We start from the raw sequence: 20,402 nt of genomic DNA, 5'->3' as shown, positions 1-20,402 counted from the left end.
GATAGAGTAATCATGATATGCATGGAACGAATACTACTAAATGATCATGATACCAATATTAAACGAGTAAAATCAATGATTGACAAATTAAGAATATGTCATGCCAAAGACTGCCCATTCATTCATCAAGCTCCGGTGGTAAGTTTTATCCAGGCTGCCAAGGTATCAGCCACCCTACTGGCGCAGCAGTGTGTATTGTTACGGTCACCTTTCCATTTGTTCCATGGTAGTACCACATCTGGATAATGCTGGTGGAAACTACTGCAGAACATTTTGCGATGTTGTGCAGCTTGTCGTCGCGTGGAATGTTGCTATATACTACGACTGTTGATGATAGCCTTGAGTTCATGGTGGCTATCATGCCTATCTATCTATGCCCACTTGGACATACAATCACCATCACCACGTCATTCCCAAGATCCTGCAGAGTCCTACACAGTAGTGGTCTCGACACCGGCGGTTTTTGCAACACGAGAACCAATTAGAAACTGTACTTGATCTCTTGTGACACTTCCTCAAAGAGCTTGCGTTTCTACCCGTCGCAGATTGCGCCACAGAATAGTCTTACGTAGGGCGACGACGTCATCGGTCATGATAGGGCTGGTGACTACAAAAGGACGTTGACAACCCCGACTGGAGTACCTATCGATTACGATCCCAGATCAGATTAAATCAATCAAGAAAGCCTAACTCCAACAAACCATTTCTCTTTTACCAAAAACAACCTACAAAAACAAATTACCAAAATGACTGGCACTGAGCAACAGAAGGACGTAAGTCAGCCCAGCTACGTGCGAGTTTCAATACTGCGTCGTGTAATACGGTACTGACCGTCTCTTTAACAGGGCGAGAAGCAGTTCTCCATTCAGCCCATCAAGGATGAAGCCAAGGACAAGGTCTCTGCCTTTAACGCTCACCCCGGACCCGCCATGCCTAAGGATATGCCTCAAGAAGAGGGTACTAAGGAGGAGCGCAAGGCCAAGATGGAGGCTCTCAACAAGAAATAAGCAGGTGACTTCTGCAGCAGAAGCTATTTCGCCGACATGATTGTATGAATAGATATGGGAACGGATTACTTTACGACCTTAATACAACACAGCTATCTGTAATTCGCATATGAACGTGTCGATTGTTGTTAAGTCGTGATTTCATGCTCACATCATGGCACTGACCAACGGTAGCTTCAGAGGCCCCCGCTGACAGGTAGCCCGACACGCAGCTAGTTGATTTCTAGTTGATTTCTATACCACTGCGGCCTAGGTAGTTATACCCCTCCTATACCTCAGATCCGAGACAATGGTCTCTATGCAGTGAGACATTATCCAAACGTTGAGAGTACTTTGCTTGCTGTAACAGCTCATGGACTGATGCACTTGCTGCAGCTACCCCAAGTTCTTGTATTCATTACATACTAGGTAGCAGTCAGTACCTTTGTACCTACGGAGTAGTAGGCAGTTAATCAATGAACAGCCGGGCAGACAGCCAACTTTCTGCCCCCAACACACACCCACTAAGCCGTGCCCCTTATGAGCTCCACCAAAAGACAGCGGTTGACTTGCTAACCTCTGGCTGCCCAACAGCCCGTCTACTGCTGCCCTGCGAAATTTCTAGAACCTGGTAAGGTGGCTGGAGCGGTGAACAGTTCGATCGATACCTGAAGCTTTGAGAGTTGACCGCTGCATTACGCAGGGCACCTTGGTCAGGTAGTGATAGAATGTCACAAGCACAGTCATATTCACAGTTGTAGAACTGGTGATTGTCGCCATAAAGTCAACGCTGCCCATTCCAACCAAGAGAACAAACCAAACCTGTCGTCTTTGTCATCTGCACAAAGACGTAGTTTGCCCCGCTTCGATTTGTGGCTGCGGTCAGCTTCTGCAAGTGCTACCTATCTAGTAGTTAGACCATTGTGGCTGGCCCTCGTCCGTCTTGGCCTGGAGTGGTCTCTTTACACATCATTCTAACCGACCGACCGCTGGCCCAGTCTGGTTCCGTTCCCCACGGACGAACACCTTTTGACGTGCGTGCGACGACTATCCGTGCTCACTCACCTACGCCATTCGAGAGGGATCCCTTACCACTCAAGCCCGGAAGCTCGGGCGCTCATACGCTCTCTTGGTAGAATACCTGCGAAACCTCTTAAGCATTGCATTGCATTCTCCCAGAGTTCGGCTGCCTCACGCGAGCGCCAAGCGATTCTGAAGACACTGAAAGAGGAGAGACTTGCTTGACAAGCGCCACTCCACGCGTTCAGCCGAGGCGACGACTGGCGAATTCGTCTTACCCTTCGTTCGTATCCTTCGCTACGACATCTTCGACACACTTGACATTACGACTCCGATCCGTTCCACCTCTATTCGATTGCGACGCAACAATGCCGTCCATTCTCAACGACGACGACAAGGATACCGTCAAACGGTTCATTCCTAAACAGTCCAACAAGATCCAGGCCGTCGCTGTTGCTAGACTCTATGTCGCCTACCCCAATCGCTCAAAATGGACCTATACCGGGATTCAGGGAGCCGTTGCGCTCGTCAATGATCTAGTTGGAAATACGTACTGGATCAAGATGGTCGATATCTCGGTATGCTCATGATGCAGTCTCTTGTGGCTACCATGCCACTCCTAACCATTGCTTGCTAACTCGCCCAGCCCACCAACCGAGGAGTGATTTGGGACCAGGAGATCTTCGACACATGGAACTACAACCAGGATCGAACTTTCTTTCATACCTTCGAACTCGAGGAATGCTTGGCTGGCCTGAGCTTTGTCGATGAGAAGGAGGCCAAACAATTCAAAAAGAAGATGGACGAGCGAGAAAAGAACGCAAGTCGAGCCACAAAGGCAACACCCTTCGGAGGAGGAGCACAACCGTCTCATAAGCATGGATTGCTGGGAGGATTGTTCAGCCATCGCCATTCCACCCACCATCCTACAGGCCCGACACCTCCGGAGTCTCCACGAATGCCCGCAAATTCCATTCAACATCACATCATTAACTCAACGCCCAATCTCAACGGCCACAGACATTCGGAGTTCTCTCTTTTGGATGCCTTTGACCCCCTTTGGCGTGAGCACTTTGGAGCGGATCTTCAGGACAAGGGTTTGACGGATGACTTCATTAAAGAGAACCAGGAGTTCATCGTAGACTTCTTGAGGGAGGAGCAGCAGAAGGCTTCTCAACCTCACTCAACACCTCCACCTCCACCAGCACCAGCTTCACCTGCCAACGGCAACGATGGACGAAGCTCTCGAGCTCCACCACCGCCCCCTCCTCCGCCGCCTGCTGGCCGTTCTCAAGATGGACCTCCTGCGCCACCGGCCCCGAGAAAAGGCGGACCCCCACCTCCTCCGGCCCCGAGACGATCTGGCAAAGCCGAGACAGCGCCGGAGCGAGCACCGTCACCTCCTCGACCAAAGTTTGGCGTTCCTCCGCCATTGGCAGATGCAGGCAAGTTCGCTCACTCTGAACCCCCCCGAGCTGTTCCCGCAACATCCAATCCTGGACCCCCTCCTCCTCCTCGACCAGCAAAGACTCCAATGGACTCGACGAAGAACGAGAGTCACAGGTTTGGAGTCCCTCCTCCTTTCCCTGGCTCAAGGGTACCCCCGCCAACACCCAGCCGTGGATCGGTTCCTCCTCCACCTCCTCCGCGCAGCGACCTCCCGCAGCTCTTCCTCCGCCTCTGCCCCCAAAGGTACCAACAAGTTCAGCTCCACCACTGCCGCCTCCAAGCACTCGGCCTATACCTCCTCCTCCGGCCGCAAGCTTTCATCCTCCAGCTCCTCCACCGTTGCCTCCAATAGCAAATGGCGCACCTCCTCCACCACCGCCTCCACCACCTGGAGGTCCTGCTGCTCCTCCTCCACCACCTCCTATGCCACCAAGCGGCGGTGCTCCTCCACCACCACCCCCGCCACCCCCAGGAGGTCCTGGTGCACCACCTCCTCCACCACCACCGATGCCTCCCGGTGGCGGTGCCCCTGCTCTCCCCGCTGCAGGAGCCCCTGGGCGATCTGCTGTGTTAGCAGGCATTCAACAAGCTGGCGGTATTCACTCTCTCAAAAAAGGTTGATCGCTCACAGATCCGCGATCGCAGTGGTGCTCAAGTTGGCGGTAGCGACGTTGGCGGAAACAGTGCCACAGCCTCAGCTGTTAGTGCTTCAGGTGGTGGCGGTGGCATGGCTGATGCTCTTGCGGCGGCGCTGCAGAAGAGAAAGGAAAAGGTCTCGAAGAGTGGTAAGTTTCGATGCCAGTCTTATACTGATCAAGAAGACAGTGCTGACCCCAGTCTAGATGATGAAAGCGATAACGACGATTGGTAAGGCAGGTTATAAAGCCGCAAACCTCAAGAGAAGGAAGAAGAGAACTAGCAAGCGAAGCCCACAAGAGCTCCTTGATCCAGCGTTGATAACGCACGCGCGTTTGGACAATGGTGGTGATTTCAGATCATTCAGCTGCAGGCGTTTTCTCGGCCGCGGACTGACGCAGTTTTTCAATCCGCTCTACGTGTTCAAAAAGCCAATGTGCGTTTATACCCATCGTAAATACTGGCACGGCAAGGTGCGGCGGTTATGGTTGCAAGGAAAAGCTTGCATGGTGCTGGGTAGTTGTCCAATATCACCAGAATGAGAAAATAAAGAACACAGCAGACAATGTTAGTCGTTGTTTTGATTACAGCCTGGATGTAGCGAAAGCATGAAAAAAAAAAAAATGAAAGAATTGTATGCATTTTCTTGTCTTGTCTAAGTAACCCTGTGCTTTTGAGACGAATGCGATGATCATGACGCGTTAAGAAAAAAACCATGTTCGTCCAGTAAAACTACCTTAATAACAGACCAAGACAGAAAACTTGAACGTGATATTGTAAATCGACAAGAGAGCGACACGCCATGACGTCCCTCCCACCATGGCTGTCTATGACTCCACAGCAACTACTGTCGTGTGACCCGACGCACAGAGTTTTAGTGCTCGGCTCCGGGTTTGAGAGAGAAGACAGTATCAACAACGCCAGCCGAGGAACTCGAAAAGCATCCGGGACCAGGTCGGGGGCTCGGTGGAGAGAGAATGGGATTTGGTGATTCCAGGAAGGAGCTTAAATGTCGTCAATGTCGACTTCCTTCTTACCGGCAGCGCCATCGTCAGAGTCTTCGTCTGAGTCAGCGTCGCCGAACTCGAAGTAGGCCTCGCCATCCTCGCCCTGTCCGAACGAATCGGTCTCGTTGATCTTGGCGTTCTCGGGAAGCTCGCCATAGGACTTAAGGGTACGGGCTTCGTCGGCAGTGTACTTGAGAATAACATCGCCCTTGTTGTCCTGGAAGTCTCGGAGAGAAAGGAGGATAATATCACCCTGATTAATCCAGACCTTCTTTCGCATCTTTCCACGAATCTACAATAGAGGTTAGCATGGTACAGCAAGGAAGGAGTGCCAGTCAAGAGTCTCTTGCGGAACATTTTGGCGGGGCGGAGATTCGGGGGTTGCTCACGTTGGCGAGACGCTTGCTGCCGTCAAAGCACAGAGCCTCGAGACGACCGTTTCCAAGCATCTTAATCACTTGGGCGTACTCCTGACCATCCTCCTTGAAGGTGAGCTCTCGGCGCTGGTCATCGTTCTCCTTGGTACCACGTCTGCGGTTCTTTCCACCCTGTAGAATTGTTAGCGATAGTTCCTTTGTTATTTGCGGTAGAACTTGGGCAACGATAGTGGGGGCGGGGCAGCGATCGCAAGCGTGGAAATGCGACTCAGGAAAGGAGAGAGGAAGCGAGAATAGCGAGGACGATATGAGTGAGGATGGGTTGCTTACCTTTCCCTTGTTCTTAGGCATGTTGGCGGTTTATGCTTTATGGGTTTGGTGAAGGAGAGAGGTTTTGGTGGGGAGAGAAGAAAGCTGGTGATGATGTTGTAGTGCCGTTGATGGGCCTTGGACAGAAAGTGGATTTTTCCTCGAGTTACTCTGCTGACTGAGGAAGATTGGGTTGGCTGCAAGAGAAAATGGGGCGACTGGCTTGTGATTTATATACTAGTCCACTATGAGTCAAAGTGTGGCGGCTGAGTGGTTTAGCGATTGATAGGTACCTACTTTAAGAACACGGCTAATAAGCTCAAGAAAAAAGGTATCGTTACCACGTATCAATCAGAAAAGTCGGCCACTAGAAGTATAAGACCTGTTAATGTCAATTTGAGTCGAACAGCTGGATATCGAGATGGTAAAAACGAATGCACAAGAACCACTTCCTATAATATCAGTTAGATCTCAACCACTTTACTGAGTTCACTCTGAGTCACTGCTGATCACAGGCGCTCAAGAAATTTCCGGAACTGAACACTGGCCTCGTCCTATGGATGCTTCCGCACCAATTTTCTGATACTCTGTTGTGGACTTAATGCACTGCCACATGTGGCGTCATTGGCAGATACCCATCTGGAAATCGTAAAGACAAATCCTCACGTACCTTAGTAGGTTGCGATAGTTCATCTTGTAGACTTCCACTCTGCTGGCGCATTACCTTACGACTTAATATCGACGCCTCTCCGAGAGTTCTGTTTTATCAGAGCGACCACAATCGGAACACAATCAAAAACTCTGCTTTCCCGCAATTATCATGCCAATAGCACGAACGTCTTCAGTCTGCACGCATCTGCGGTCGATGCCCTTACACATATGCCGTTCCTACTCTTCCGCAACGAAAGATGCGCCCAATAAACGGAAACCGAAATCTCACCAGGCCCAATCGACCGTAAATATACGAACGCATCCACAAAAACATGGGCAAGAAAAGAAACGAATCAAAATGTTTGTACCAAACCCAGCATCCCAGTCTCATATCTCATCTTCAAATCAATTATACACCACACCAGAAGTATGGTCATTTCTTCAGGAGACAGGCATCGAGTACGATAATTCCAAGGCTGAACACCTGGACTTGGGCCCTGATGCCCAGCAAGTCCGCGTTCTCTTCGGCTGCCAAATCCAGTATTCGCCTTTGTACATATTGCATCCATTCGACCTACAACATCTAAGGCCTGGAGGGTCCTCAATGCTACCCGTGGTCATGTCGAAGTACCGACAAAGGCTGGAAGAGGAGCCCCTGTGGGTATACACGACATCCCACGGCGACCATGCTATCGTGAGAAGCTTAACAACGAAGAGGATATCAGGAGCTGTTTGGAGGGCAGCAAAAGACTTGGGGTTTTCCATGGATGGACCAAAAGGGACTGTCATGATACGGATACTCGACGTATTGCGTGTCAGTCGAGCTCCAGCCCACATTCTCGGGGAGGCAGTAGCAAAGGCAGTGCGGAGAAGGTGGCAGCAACACTTGCGCGAAATCGCCAAGAAGAAAAGACCGCCGACGACTTCGGAGAAAAAACGGTAGGTATTTTTTCATGTCGAAAGTTCGAGCCTTCTTCTACCCAGGACTTGTTGAGTTGAGCCCTGGATATGGACCCGATGTATTGAAGGGAACAATGACTGTTACGAAGGGCTTGCTTGTTGGAGTTATGGTTGAGAAGCTCAGTGTATATTATGGAAACTTTGATACCAATGCCTTTTGCTACGCTGTGAGAGATACAGCAGATCTCCGTTTATGTTTAGAACATTTCCACTGACCATATTGGATTATTCAATTGAAATTCATTCCTTTGATCTTAGGGGATGCAATAATGGCTTCAAGCATCTAATATACCATGTCTGGGCTAAATTGATAATACGTACTGTAGCTTGACAAGGGGCGCACACTTGATACAAACAACACTTCCATGCAAGTGTGTATGCACGACAAAAGCTTTCTTCTAACGTAGCTAGCTCCAGGTCCCTGGGGTAGCCAAAAGCTTGACTGTTGGTAGCTCGCGGAAGAGACGAAATTATTGAGTTAAATTGCTGGTATCAAGACCTGTCTTTTGTTCATCTATTTCCTACACCACATTTTAAATTACCTAGCGATAGATCAACCCATCTAGCCCCCTACCTGCTAGGGAGCCTCACAAGGGGTGTAAGCTTTATTAGAGACCTAAAATACAGGGGCTATTCACCCCTCAGGAGTCGTTCCTGCTTGGCCACACGCGGTTCCGTGCCTAAGCCCACCCCAAACCCCTCGAGCTCTTTGTTCTTGGTTTGAGTGGCTTGCATTGGATGTACCTACCTACCCCAGAGATTCCACGTCAACGTTCTTACCATTATCACCAACCTCCCTTGCTTCTCCTCTGCAGCATCTTCCTCAGCGTAGGAAGACAGCGAAGACATACTTTACACTTGTCTATCTCTGCAATTCCTCCCAATCGAATATACCTTGTTTCACTTTCCATTGCGCTCGTGTGTTCTCCCAGAACCTGTCCCTGTCACTACTCTCATTCGTCCCCTGCGATTTGAGCTGCCATGCTTGTTTCTCTCACTGTCGGCAAGGTCGATGCCGGCGTTACTGTCCTTCTGACGCCGGACAAGCGCCTGGTAAGCTGCACTCGAAAGGCTCACTCGGGTATCTGCTAATATGACATGTCTTGTTCTCGCAGATCGAGTTTCCTTCCATCCTTCTCCCTCCTAACATCTCCTCTGGTAGCATCGTTGACATCAACGTCTCGCAAAACGCTACCAAAGAAGCAACCGCCGATCGTGCATTCCGTACTCTTCAAGACAACATTTACAATTCATTTGGTGCTTCCGAGCCTGCGACCCCCGTGCTGCGCTGCCGCAATGCTACTCAGACTTCGGTTGTCCTGGAATGGGACCCTATCCAACTTGCTACCGCCGACCTCATCTCTCTGAGCCTCTACCGAAATGGCCAGAAGGCCGGAAACATTCCTCGCCCATTGCAAATGCATAGCACAAAGATCAGTGGCCTTGCTGTCGATACCGAGTACACCTTCCACCTAGTTCTACGCACGAGCGCAGGCACCTATGTTAGCGAGCGCGTACCGGTGCGCACGCACAAGATGACAGACTTGAGAGGTATCACCATTACCACTGGTATACTACCAAGCTCTATCAGGGATAATCTGACAAAGGCGGTCGAGCGCATTGGAGCCAAGCTTGTGGATGGAGTCCGCATTGATACGACGCATTTCGTCACAACTGAGGGTCGCGGGCAGCAATGGGAGAAGGCTGTCGAGAGTAACATACCTGTTGTACGTCCCGAATGGGTAGAGGCTTGTGAAAAGGGCGGTCGTATTCTGGGCGTCACAAAGTTCTACCTTGATGCAATGAAACCTGGCCCCCCAGCAGAGGAGTCTACACCACCGCCACCCCCCGAGAAGGAGGAGAAGAGCTTGCCCGTGCCACCCAGTCAGAACGGCGAATCGGCTTCGCGATCAGAGGAGAAGCTGGACGACAAGATACAGGATAAGGAAGAAAATGAAAAGAAGGAAGTCGAGGCACCCCAGGGGAACGGCGAGAAGAAGAGCTCAAGCGACAGCAGCAGTGAAGACGATGAAGATGTTGAGGTCGAACAAAAGGCTATGAAGTCGCCGCAAGAGGAACAAAAGGTACGGTTCGAGGACAAAGAAGAACAAAAGGTTGCTCTGCGGCCAGCCAGTAATGGGGAGTCGGTCAAAGCTGAGCAGGATAATAAGCAAGAAAAGTCAGAGGATGAGTCAGAGGACGAAACGACCGCAAAGACTACACCGACACCTGATGGAGCATCCTTCCAAGAAGTCGAGCTATAGACGAAGAGGCTTGGTGGTTTATTGATGTGACTTGACTTTCGGTTTTGAATGTATACTCTATCAGGCAGCAGGCGGTTGTGTCTGGCTGTTTATTGTCTCATATATGACTATGTTCGGTAATGTAGGTCGGTCAGGGCTAGGGGTAAGCACAGCAGATACTGATTCAATCTATTTTTATTCTCACGACTGTTTCAAGTCCTCTTGTCTACTTGATTCCGTCGAAACCGCGGGTCTACTGTTATATTTCATCTATGGGAGAATCTCTTTGTGGTCCCAATCCCAGCATTTCCCTCGTCCATCCAATGTCGTGCCTGTCGCGACACTAACAAGCCTATCTACTGCAAACTCTGGGCTGAATAGCTTATCTTCTTTGGTGCTACTCCAGAAGTCTTTGCTCAGATCTGTCTTGACTGTTCCTGGGTGGTAAGCAATAGAGATTGCGCTGTCACCACTTCGCCCCTTTAAGAAAATATCATAACTCTTACCCAGACTGATGACGCCTGCTTTGCTTGCCCGGTACGAGAACCAACCTCCAGCTCTGTTGTCCGATATAGAACCCACGCGAGCAGCCATGCTGAGCCATACAGAGTGTGGTGGCATCTTGACCTCGTCACTCTCGGGACTCTGCTCCAGCTTGGTGGACCGTCTGGGGAGGAATTGATCAAAGTGCTTGATGAGAAGAAGAGGGCCAACGGTGTTGACGCGGAACTGCTCCAGACTGGCATTGGCGTCGATCTGACTGGGGTTTTTCTCGGGTCTAAGAATACCAGGGACGGCGCATGCAAGGCGAAGGTGGTGTTTGTCGGTAGGGAACAGCTCCGCGGCTCTCGACGCAGCGTCGTTTAGAGATTTGTCGTTTGTGACATCTGCATGGACTATTGAGAGGCGTTTGGCAAGGCCGTCTTTCTCGGTAAGGCCCTCAAGAAGTGATTTTTTTACATCTTCTGGGTCGTGGTGGAGACGGGCTGTTGCAAGAATAGGAAGGGACGTCTTTTGAAGGAGATGGCGAGTAAGAGCATGGCCAATTCCCCTGGTTGAAGGTGACACAAATATCCATGGTTTGCTCATTTTGTGTTTAGGTATGAATACGTGTGTATGATCTGGATCCCTTCAAAGAATGATTACAGAAAGTATATGAGGCTGAGTAATTTATTTATTGGGTAATTCACAGTTCTGTTCCGATCGTACAACTACTTGGCAGCTCATCTTTTCAATGATGCATAGACCTATTAACGAGACGTCCCTGAAAGGTTGAGAATATCCCCGAATACGCCAAATACGTCATGCAATATCAAGATGCCAGTTGAGTGGGCCCCGATCTACGTGCAGATTGCTTAATACCCAACCGGGCATAACCAAGTAGAGAACGCGGCTGTTTGAGGCGTTAAGTTCTTGAGTATCTGAGCTTGTTGTGTGTTGACCGTTGGAAATGTAGTTGGTTCCTGATCAAATACTACAATTTACCAGTTCAAATGGGGCACGATTGATTATATAAATAAGACAAATAAATAAGACAAATAAATAATAGCAAAAATGATGCTCTAGAGTGGTTCGTAAAAGGCGTTAACTAGGAAAGCGCACGTCGAGTGCATAACAAGTAGGTATACTATATAAAGTGTTGAAAGGTTTCCAAGTCCAAACGCTTCGCTCCGTTGTATTTGAACAGACCAAATACATCACACGGCAAATAAAAATGCAAAATCTTAAGACCCGTCCCATAAAATTAACCCTTATTCTTTCGTCTGACGTTTGATTAATGGGAGAGCGATTGTAGCAGTCCCTCGTCGTCCATTCCCAATGATCGTGCTTCAAAGCTAAGTCGAGATCGTCCAGCCAATTCTCTCATGAGAGGCTCAATGGTATCGAATCCGCTCATGTCGTCACTGATGCTCCCTGCTTCAAGCTCCTCCCTTGTCCTCACGAGTTGCTCCAGGAATTCTCGCTCTGATGTGCCTGCCCTGGTCATCATCCGACCTCGACTCGATGGTCTATTCGGCGAAGGCTTCGGCAATTTTGATTTGTCGTCGTCGTCAGAGACCCATCCCTGTGCTTTGCTGGTCTTCTCATCCTGAGAGCTGGCAAGTGTGCGGTTGAGGTTGTCTAGTACTGGCACGAGCGCTCGTAGCCACACGTCTCCGTTGCGCTCTAGTCGTCGAACGCGGCGTTCCATCTCCCTGATACGGTACTCTCGGTATGCTTCGTATCGTCGAAGAACCTCTGCACCAGTTGTCTTGTCTTCGTTCTCGTCTCGGCCCGTAGTCGCTCTTCTCGCTCTAGGTTGGGGGCTGCTGCTAGATGCCGCTTCTTTACGTTTGCGTTCAATGTCTCGTGCGGCGTTCCATTCCCGACGACGAGAGAGAGAGGTTCGATCTTGAGACCTGTGCTCGTGGGTTGGCGATGATCGAGCTGACTGGGGCGGTGTTGGAGATCCGTTCATGTAAGAAACGGGAGAGGGTGAAATTGGCCGGCTGGTTGTGTCTTCGTCTCCAATTAGGAAGCTGACCCCGCCCGATTTGGATTTCGAGAGAGGCTTGATGATTTCGGAATCCGCGCTACCTCTCTTCTCGGGAAAGGTGCTGATGCTAGTTGATGGAGGAGGCGATGGCTTAACGTTTGCGACGACCATAATAGGGCAGATACTCTGTCTCTGGGGTGATTTTAAAGGGACGGGTGGGGGCTCATCCGCATCATCCTCCGGCATCTCCTTAATGATATCTCTGTCAGATTCCTGCTTGGGTTCTGGCGTATTGACTAGCATGCTGCGTCGCTTCAAAGAAGCAACTTCAAGATCCCTCTTCTTCTTGTCCCTTACTTTGTCACGACGATTTTGGGGTGATTTGGACGACGAAGACGGTGACTCCTCGCTACTTTTTTGGGCAGAATAGTCCCGAGATATACGCAGTGGGCTTTTTGTGATGATAGTAACATGATGTTCACCAGACTGCTTGGTTGGTGGTCGTATACATGACTCTCTGGCTGCAACAGACTTCGCCTCGACTGGCCTGGCCTCTCCAACCACAGGGTCGTTGTCGCTTGTAGTCATGATGCTTTTAGAAAGTGAATGCTGGTAGGATCCGTCTCGAGAGACAGGACGGGCAGATAAAGTAGATTCTGACTTTATATCTGTCATTACTGGCTGAGACATCATGGTATCGATCGACAGGTCACCGAGATGCACGAAGCGACCCGCTGCTGAGTTCGAGTTTCGTGGCGGAGCTCGCTCGTGCTGAGTTGGGTTCGCTGCGGACGTATTGCCCTGATCATGGTTTTGAAATCCTCGGGACTGCTCGTTAGCTTGTCTGACCTGTTCCGAGGATACGACCCTTGGAGGAGGTGTCGCCATAACGTTCGAGTGCTCTGGTGACCTTGCGTGTTTGCGGCTATTAATAGTCCCCGGATGAAATCGTCCCTCAGTCGCAGTATTCGGAGATCCTTGGGGTACTGAAGACAGAAGGAGCTGAGAATTTGCTGGACTCACTGAAGGGCTCGTCTCCCGATCCTCCTTGACGGTGCGCAATACTGTTACGACACCCTTGTCGTTCACGACGGCTCTCGTGGGACCGTACTGGGAACTAAGGGGTCTGGCGTTCCGTTGCTGGTAAACAGGATACTGAGACCTAGGTGTTCGACCAAATGGCGAGGCGTCCAAGGGGATAGATATTGCGATATGCCTGTGTCCCCCTATCGTGGTGCCTGAGACAGCTGAGTCTGGGAGGCGAATTGTCTGAGGCGACTTGGAAAATGATTTGCTTCTCTTGCCTAGCTTCCGCAGCCTGTACCATCGCCCCCTGTCTTCGGGGGAAATGTCATCAGGGATAGACATGAAGTTACCAGACGGCGGGCTGTGATTCCTCAGGAAGTCAATTAGCTCTGCAATGCCATCATGCGGTTCGCCGTCGTCTTCCTTCTGGCCGATGAAGGTGTCGTCGTTGAATCGTACGTCCTGGTCCTGGTCCTGGTCCTGGTCCTGGTCCTGGCCCTGGCTGGGTCGGGCAGACAGGTTTGACGCAGACTTTGCTCTTGGCCGGGTACGTGCTTGTGCTTGAAACTGGAAGTTCGAGCGCGGCAGATTCTGGTACGAACGTCGATTCAGCCTCTTGGAACCAGATGCAGACGCAAAAGAAGATGCAGATGGAGAAGAAAAACCCGGGGGGGCTGTGCGAGGATAGGAAGCGCCATTGCCCGACGTGACAGAGGCCTCAGGATCGAGGCCAGTAACTTGAGCCATGCCGGGCCAACAATCAATGAAACATGGGTCTAGTTAATCAATTGGTTGATTGCTTGTTTGTCTAGACGCTCTTGCCAAACGATGCACTCGCATCCATGGAGAGACAAGACGATGGCCTATAGTATTGTGTTAGCATGGATATGTGCAAAAGAATGAGGAAGAAAAAGAAAAGATGCTGGTTCAGCTGACCCTGCGTACGTACAGTATGGTCTCTGCTATTGGGGCTTTGTCGTGTTCTTCCTCCTCTGGGGGATAGGGAGACGGGATGTTGCAGACGGGAGAATGCGTGATAGTGGAGATGGGCTGTTAATCTGTGTCACTTGGAGATCGTATAATGGACAGACGAGGGTGAACTAGAAAGCCACGGCGAGGTATTTTGGTACTCTGTGACTAGCAGTAGATGGCCAAGCTTATGACAAAGATGAAGAAGTTGAGAGGTGATTGTGTTGCAAAAAGAAAAGAAAGAGGTTACCTACCTAGTAGTTAATTAACTACAAAACTGGGGGAGTGACGCCTCGTTCTGCCCACGTCCCATAACTCAATCCCATCTTTGTTAGTCTCTCACATCCATATCCATGTCACAGCTCAGCCCAGCATAACGCAGTCCACTCTAGTCCAGCCCAATTCAGAATCAGGGCCCTTCTTTTCTTATTCCCTCCCCTCTCAGGCCCCTCACAAGACAAGCAGAAAAATGCCGTCACTCTGCGTAGAACCCTGGGCAGCTCCCCAAAGGCCAAGATTGCCGCTATCATCTCTAGCTCTGGGACCAATGTTAATGGATGGGAGGCAGAAACCCTTTAGTCACATTGCCCAATCAGGGTCTCTCTGTCAGAAGGGAGATCGTCTCCTTTGTTCTAAGCCCAGCTAATCTCTGTCATTATTATTCGCGTCCCTTTTTCTGTCCCTTTCCTTTCCAAGGTTGCAATGGCGAAGGAAACGAAGCCAATTTGCCCGGCTATTCGGGCTACGACCATGATCAACGTCTGTACAGTACCAGGATTGATTACTTCTGCTATACATAGGTACAAATCCACTCAACGTAAACTACCTAGTCGTATTTGCTTTGGAGATCTCATTTTCCAGCCCCATGTCTAGCTCCATTCCTATCACATTTGCTTCTTTTTGCTTTTTCTCTGCCCCTCGATGAATTACAGATCTCTATACATTAATGTTTCTTTATCCCATCACTGCAAAACATTACTGTTAAAGCAAAGTCTTAGACCCCAGCCTCTTCCACAAACTTTACCTATCAAGAAAAAGCAAGGTGAAATCAGTACTGTCGTCACCGCTGAACTGTGAGTAATATCGTGGTGGAACTGCCGGGTCGTGTGAACAGACACAATATGACAAAGATTGGTCAGTGCGGAAACAATAACAACTTGATTGGGATCATTATATCATATGACTGTCTTATTTTGTCCTATACCCATGGTGTATGTATTATTCGTTACACCACCTGAACGTGTAACTTAACATCGTACGCGAACGCAACAGTAGTTTTCCCCCATTTCAACCACATATTGAAGTCCCAAGAGAGTGAGGGAGGGGAGGGAAACATTTCTTTTCAGCTCTTCTCATCATGGTCCCGGAAAAGCCACCGCCGATCTCATCTGCGGGAAACCGTTAGCGCCTTCGCTTTGCCAAGTTACCGGGGGGAAGCAAATTGTGTGCCTGGGTGGTCTTTTCAGGTGCAGCTGCACCATAGCGTCATGGCTGTTGTTGCTAATCTACCTATCTTGGCCTGCCCGCCCTCTCTAACAAAAAAGCCACAGGGAGACTAATAAAAAAGCCCGCACTCTGTCGTCAGCGCCTGAGATCACGGGCCCTTTACATCATTATTGTTGTATCCGTACGCACGCCTCGAATTTGTTGTCATGTTGCACCGACCATGATAGTGTAAGTGCACAACTTTGTTCTTGTGATGGATGACTGGGACTGGGATCGGACATTACATTACCTGACCTAACCCTGTCCTCTGCTAGGGCCCCTTGCAACTTGCCCCTGCTAAGTGAGATGACAAAATCCTGGCTCTTGGAGATCGTCTTCACTAACGGATGGTTAGGCGAGCTGAACCATGCTCATTTGCGTAAGCACCCAAACCTTGGTGTTTTGCTTCATGTCACGTGACATATTACAACTTCATCAGGCTTGATTTGGGGGAACATCGGGCTTGATTCAAGTCTCAAGACGTGCAGAGATTTTCTACGCACCGACTTTACGTGTGTGGGCGAGAATAGAATACTACCATAGTTCACCTCACCATCGAGCCACGTTGTGATATACGCCTTCCACCTTTGGAGATGTTCGGGTTGCTCAACCACCCGTTATCCAGAGGAGTCCCTTGCATATTTAATCACCCTAAAACCCACCCGCACATGTACTCGCCAGACTATCTTGTAGCTTGGCTTCGAATCATGCTCCCGAGCCAAGAGTAGAGCAATTATTTAAAGCATCTTCAGTTGTTTGAAGGGTGCAACCTTTGCAGCTTCTTCCAATACCAATCATGAATGTCCTTTCATACGAAGGGAAAATGATGCCCATCTTCCTCCAACGCCCATAAAATGCTTCGATTATCTATAACCCCTCTATTTTAATAAACAATTTGTCCCTCTTTACCGTTTCTTCGGTACGAAGAGACTTGGCTTGGCCTTCTTCCGCGATGGCGGTAGTGGTCCAGGTGGACGTCGAGCTTGCTAAATCTGATGTAAGTAAAATGTCTAATCAAGTCTTTGAAGTTTGTTTCTCCACGTACCTGTCGATTTGCATCCAATGACTGTCGGCGAACTTGATTCGAAGACTCAGTCGGGCCAGTCGGTATGGAAGCAGGAGGTGGCCTTTCGGGAGGCACCAATCCCATCACCGACATTGCTGAAGGATCTGTGGGGGGCTTGGGCGGCCGAGGCGGCTTCTGCCCAAATTTGCTCATGAGACCGCTGCTTCGAACTTTAGTGTCACTCGCTATCTGCATCACCGTTAGTTGATAGACGAACGAATTGTTAGGCTTTTTGATAATGTTAACGTACCCTCTTGGACACTGGCTGATTTGTCTCCTGCCCCTCGTGTGGCCGCTTCTTTATTTCTCTCTCAGATGCGCTTGGCGTATGAATGACAGGGGGTCCAGCAGACCGCGGTACAATTTCTGTTTCTTTACTTCCTCCAATGCCAGGTATATGTGGTACGGGTGTTGCTGTCTGAGCTGCGACGCTATTCGGCGAATTCGACCGAGAAGAAGGCACCGATGGCATTGTGTGTGATACATCTCGGATCACGACCTCTCGGTCTTGGATTTTAGGTGGTAGCGGTGGAAGGTAAGTGCCAGGCTTGGCCTTTTCCAAAGGTTTCCTGAACATTGACAAGATGTCACCCTTCGTGTACCGGTCTCTGGACTGAGCGTCTTCGATAAGCTTTTTCCAGAACTCTCCTTGAACAAGTGCTCTCGAGTCTCCAAGAATCCAAAGAGACGACTTAGCACGAGTCAGGCCGACGTTCATACGCCGAATATCAGTCATGAAACCAATACCACCTGTAGAACTGGCACGAACACATGAGAAGATGATAATCTCACATTCACGACCCTGGAATGCATCTGTCGTGTTGAACTCGATAATATCCGTGATGCTCTCACCATATCGCGATCGGAAACGGTTCCTCAGCTCATAGAGCTGGGCTTTATAGGGTGTGATGATACCAATTTTGCCTGTCAGGTCGCACTCGCCGTATTCGTTGCTGAAGCGATCGTACATTTGCATGGCGACATCCAGCTCCTTGGTGTTGACTAGAGATTGTCCCTTGTGACCTCGCGCCTGGACACCTTGGACATCAAAGAAGCGGTAAGGTCCAAGTAGCGCACTCTGATGCCATGGTTGCTGCCGGAGTTCATGCATGTTTTGGCCATCAGCAAGTTGCCCCTCGTAGAACTCACGACTAGGAAACATGCTAATTTCAGGGTGCATACGGTATTGCATGTCCAGCAGGTGAACCCAGTCGGGGTGGTTTTGTTGCATCCGGACGAACAAACTTTGGTCGTAACCAAATTTCGCTGCGGACTGGGAGAGGACTGTGGGGGGTAACTGTTTGGGGTCACCGACAAGAATACATCTGTAGCAACCATACTTGAGGGGGATCAAGGCACTCAGCTCTACACACTGGGCAGCTTCGTCAATAATGACCGTTTCAAATTCGACATCCAGGTTTCGGAACATTTCGTGGCCGCTACCACTCAGAGTAGCGCATAGTACTTGGGCATTGTTCAAGATTTCTTGCTGGACTTGTCGGCGGCGCAGCTCCATTTCTCGAGCTACCGAGTTGCCACTGCTCTTGTCGGCATCGATTTGCTTTCCGATGTCCATCTGACGTCGTTTCAACGCATCAAACTCTCGGGAGTGCTTGTTGTAAATTGTTCGGTCCTCATGCTCTTTTGATGCTTCCATGAGAGGTCGAAGGACTGCTAGTTGCTCTTTGATCTTTCCGGCATCCTCATGAAGCTTATCACGGTTGGCCTTGGCCTTGTCTTTGGTTTGGTCACTCTCCATGCGGGCCTTAACAAGCTCGTCCAGAGTCACATCTCTTACAGCGGCATTGATAGCGTCGCTGCGACCAAGTCGTAACACGTTGATGTTCTTGGTCTTGCCTGATATTGTCTTAACTCCAGCCTTCAGTCGCAACACTAGTTCGTCTACAGCTGCGTTGCTTGGCGCGCAAACAAGAAGCTTTTTGGATCGCTTTTGATTGATTGCCGCCTGTGGGCCAGTTGGTCGTAGGGGGACACCCACAGGAATACCTTGGTTGCCAACTTGGCTAAGCTGTTCAGAGAGCAAAGTGCCAACCATGGCAACAATGGTCTTGGTTTTTCCAGTACCGGGTGGACTGCTTGCGTTAGCTTTGAAAACGATTGTAATAGAGCAACTCACCCCTGAATAAGAGTGAAACCATCATTGTCGTGCGCACCTAGAACAGCCATAGCTTGTCCATGGTTCAGGGAATAGTTTTGCATGCAGTTATTGACCTTCGCCTCATCATATCGAAGAATGGGGGACGGCTTTGCATTCAGAATCTCGTCCATCAGATCGTAGTACTGCAAGCTTTCCAGAGCAGCATACTCTCGCTCGATCGTCGTCATGTTGGTAATTTTCACTCCAAAAACGTTTACGTTAGGGGTCAGCACCTGTGTCATAGGGTTGTTTCGAGAAGCCACACGGTATGTGATCTCGATCAACTCTTTTTTGTATGTAATACGATGAACTCTGGCCAAACAATGCCGAGCTGTCTGATCTCCCAACGGATTTTCAGATTCGGAAACGAGGAGAATATCCCCCTCAGAAACACCACGCTCCCGATTTTGAACCACGGGCATCGTGAACGTCGCTTCCAGGTAGCTGTCAACGCTGGCACGACTTGCAATCTTCATGCCGAAGGCTTGGGATGTTATCTCATCCTTGGCTGTGACGAATGACCGCCAGGCCTCTGAGGCTAGTAGTGGAAAGAAGGTGTCTTGATACGTTTTGGGGTTCGAATACTTGGTAGCAACCTCGGATGCAACTGGACCCTTCGGGGGGTCGTTACCGCCATGAAAGATATCCCAAGATAGGATGGTGTTGTGCAGTCGATCCATGGGCGGAATCAGTCTGGCTCTCATCTCTTTGACTGAGCGTTGTTGTCTAACCTTCTTAACCGGTCTACGAATCATATCTTGCATGGCTTTTGAAAGGCGTTTCTCGGCCTCGTCCATGGTCTTCAGACCTCCGGTGCTTAGGGCAGCGAGTTCGTTATCGGCATCTTCTTCGTCGTCCTCTTCGTCCTCGTCAGATTCTTCATCCGAACTGTTGACCATTATCTCGCTCTTGCCGTGGTCTTTACCGCTAAGGCCGAGACCAAGCAAGCCCGAACCCTCGCCAGGCACAGTCTCTCCTCTGAGAGCCTTGGCCTTCGCAATGGCTGCAGCATCACGCTTCTGCTTTTCAAGCTTCTCCTTCTGTCTACTCTCTTTCAGAGCGGAGATAGCTTTCTGATCAGGTACCTTCGACTTGGACTTAAGCATAGCGTTGGTCTTTGATTTGGCTCTTGCCTGTTCTCTGGCTTTCTGGGCGTCCAGCTGCTTGAGGATAGGACTGTCAATAGATCTACTGAGGTCATGGACATCATCGCGGTTAGATCTGGATGACGGTGTTGTGATGATACCGCTGGATGAGGTGCCAGATTTTGACCAAGCATCGATTTTGCTCTGCTTCTTAACAGTATCTCTGGGTTTCGACGATGGCGGACCCCTCTCGGCGAATCCTAGCTGGAAGATTTGCACCTCCTCGTCCGATTGTCCAAGAGCTTGAAGGAGCTCTGCTCGTTGTTGGTCGGTCATATTGGTCGATCTGACATACTTTCCAGGGATATTAGTGGGCAAACAAGCATCGGTGATGAGTTTGCGGGATGCTGGGGCAATTTCAAGCTTGTTTTCTCGGAGCCGGGTCAGGATTTTGCAGATGACTCTTACGGTAACATCGACAAGCCACTTGTCCTTCAGG

General features: G+C 49.9%; 7 protein-coding genes across 7 annotated transcripts; 4 read left to right on the top strand and 3 right to left on the bottom strand.

Annotated features, from left to right (window-relative positions):
* Positions 1–746: 746 nt before the first annotated feature.
* FPOAC1_004780 (uncharacterized protein) lies at positions 747–1,007 on the top strand (the record flags this gene model as incomplete). Its single annotated transcript, XM_044849319.1, has 2 exons — positions 747–773; positions 846–1,007. 2 exons carry the CDS (start codon positions 747–749, stop codon positions 1,005–1,007), a joined length of 189 nt encoding a protein of 62 aa, XP_044708029.1.
* Positions 1,008–2,374: 1,367 nt separating this feature from the next.
* Positions 2,375–4,326, top strand: FPOAC1_004779 (uncharacterized protein; the record flags this gene model as incomplete). Its single annotated transcript, XM_044849318.1, has 5 exons — positions 2,375–2,584; positions 2,653–3,633; positions 3,699–4,022; positions 4,072–4,240; positions 4,298–4,326. The coding sequence occupies 5 exons, from the start codon at positions 2,375–2,377 to the stop codon at positions 4,324–4,326; spliced, it is 1,713 nt and encodes a 570-aa protein (XP_044708028.1).
* Positions 4,327–5,096: 770 nt separating this feature from the next.
* On the bottom strand, positions 5,097–5,826 carry FPOAC1_004778 (uncharacterized protein; the record flags this gene model as incomplete). The annotated part of the gene is made up of 3 exons (XM_044849317.1): positions 5,097–5,390; positions 5,488–5,646; positions 5,806–5,826. 3 exons carry the CDS (start codon positions 5,824–5,826, stop codon positions 5,097–5,099), a joined length of 474 nt encoding a protein of 157 aa, XP_044708027.1.
* A 967-nt stretch (positions 5,827–6,793) lies between these two features.
* FPOAC1_004777 (uncharacterized protein) lies at positions 6,794–7,378 on the top strand (the record flags this gene model as incomplete). Its single annotated transcript, XM_044849316.1, has 1 exon — positions 6,794–7,378. One exon carries the CDS (start codon positions 6,794–6,796, stop codon positions 7,376–7,378), a length of 585 nt encoding a protein of 194 aa, XP_044708026.1.
* Positions 7,379–8,376: 998 nt separating this feature from the next.
* FPOAC1_004776 (uncharacterized protein) lies at positions 8,377–9,659 on the top strand (the record flags this gene model as incomplete). Its single annotated transcript, XM_044849315.1, has 2 exons — positions 8,377–8,448; positions 8,511–9,659. 2 exons carry the CDS (start codon positions 8,377–8,379, stop codon positions 9,657–9,659), a joined length of 1,221 nt encoding a protein of 406 aa, XP_044708025.1.
* Positions 9,660–9,908: 249 nt separating this feature from the next.
* FPOAC1_004775 (uncharacterized protein) lies at positions 9,909–10,727 on the bottom strand (the record flags this gene model as incomplete). Its single annotated transcript, XM_044849314.1, has 1 exon — positions 9,909–10,727. One exon carries the CDS (start codon positions 10,725–10,727, stop codon positions 9,909–9,911), a length of 819 nt encoding a protein of 272 aa, XP_044708024.1.
* A 685-nt stretch (positions 10,728–11,412) lies between these two features.
* FPOAC1_004774 (uncharacterized protein) lies at positions 11,413–13,887 on the bottom strand (the record flags this gene model as incomplete). The annotated part of the gene is made up of 1 exon (XM_044849313.1): positions 11,413–13,887. The coding sequence occupies one exon, from the start codon at positions 13,885–13,887 to the stop codon at positions 11,413–11,415; it is 2,475 nt and encodes an 824-aa protein (XP_044708023.1).
* Positions 13,888–20,402: the final 6,515 nt, after the last annotated feature.

This window comes from Fusarium poae, chromosome 2 (genome assembly GCF_019609905.1).
Source record: "Fusarium poae strain DAOMC 252244 chromosome 2, whole genome shotgun sequence".
NCBI classification, from domain to species: domain Eukaryota; kingdom Fungi; phylum Ascomycota; class Sordariomycetes; order Hypocreales; family Nectriaceae; genus Fusarium; species Fusarium poae.
Note: the sequence above shows the minus strand (reverse complement) of the source record. Positions and strands in the feature narration are given on the sequence as shown.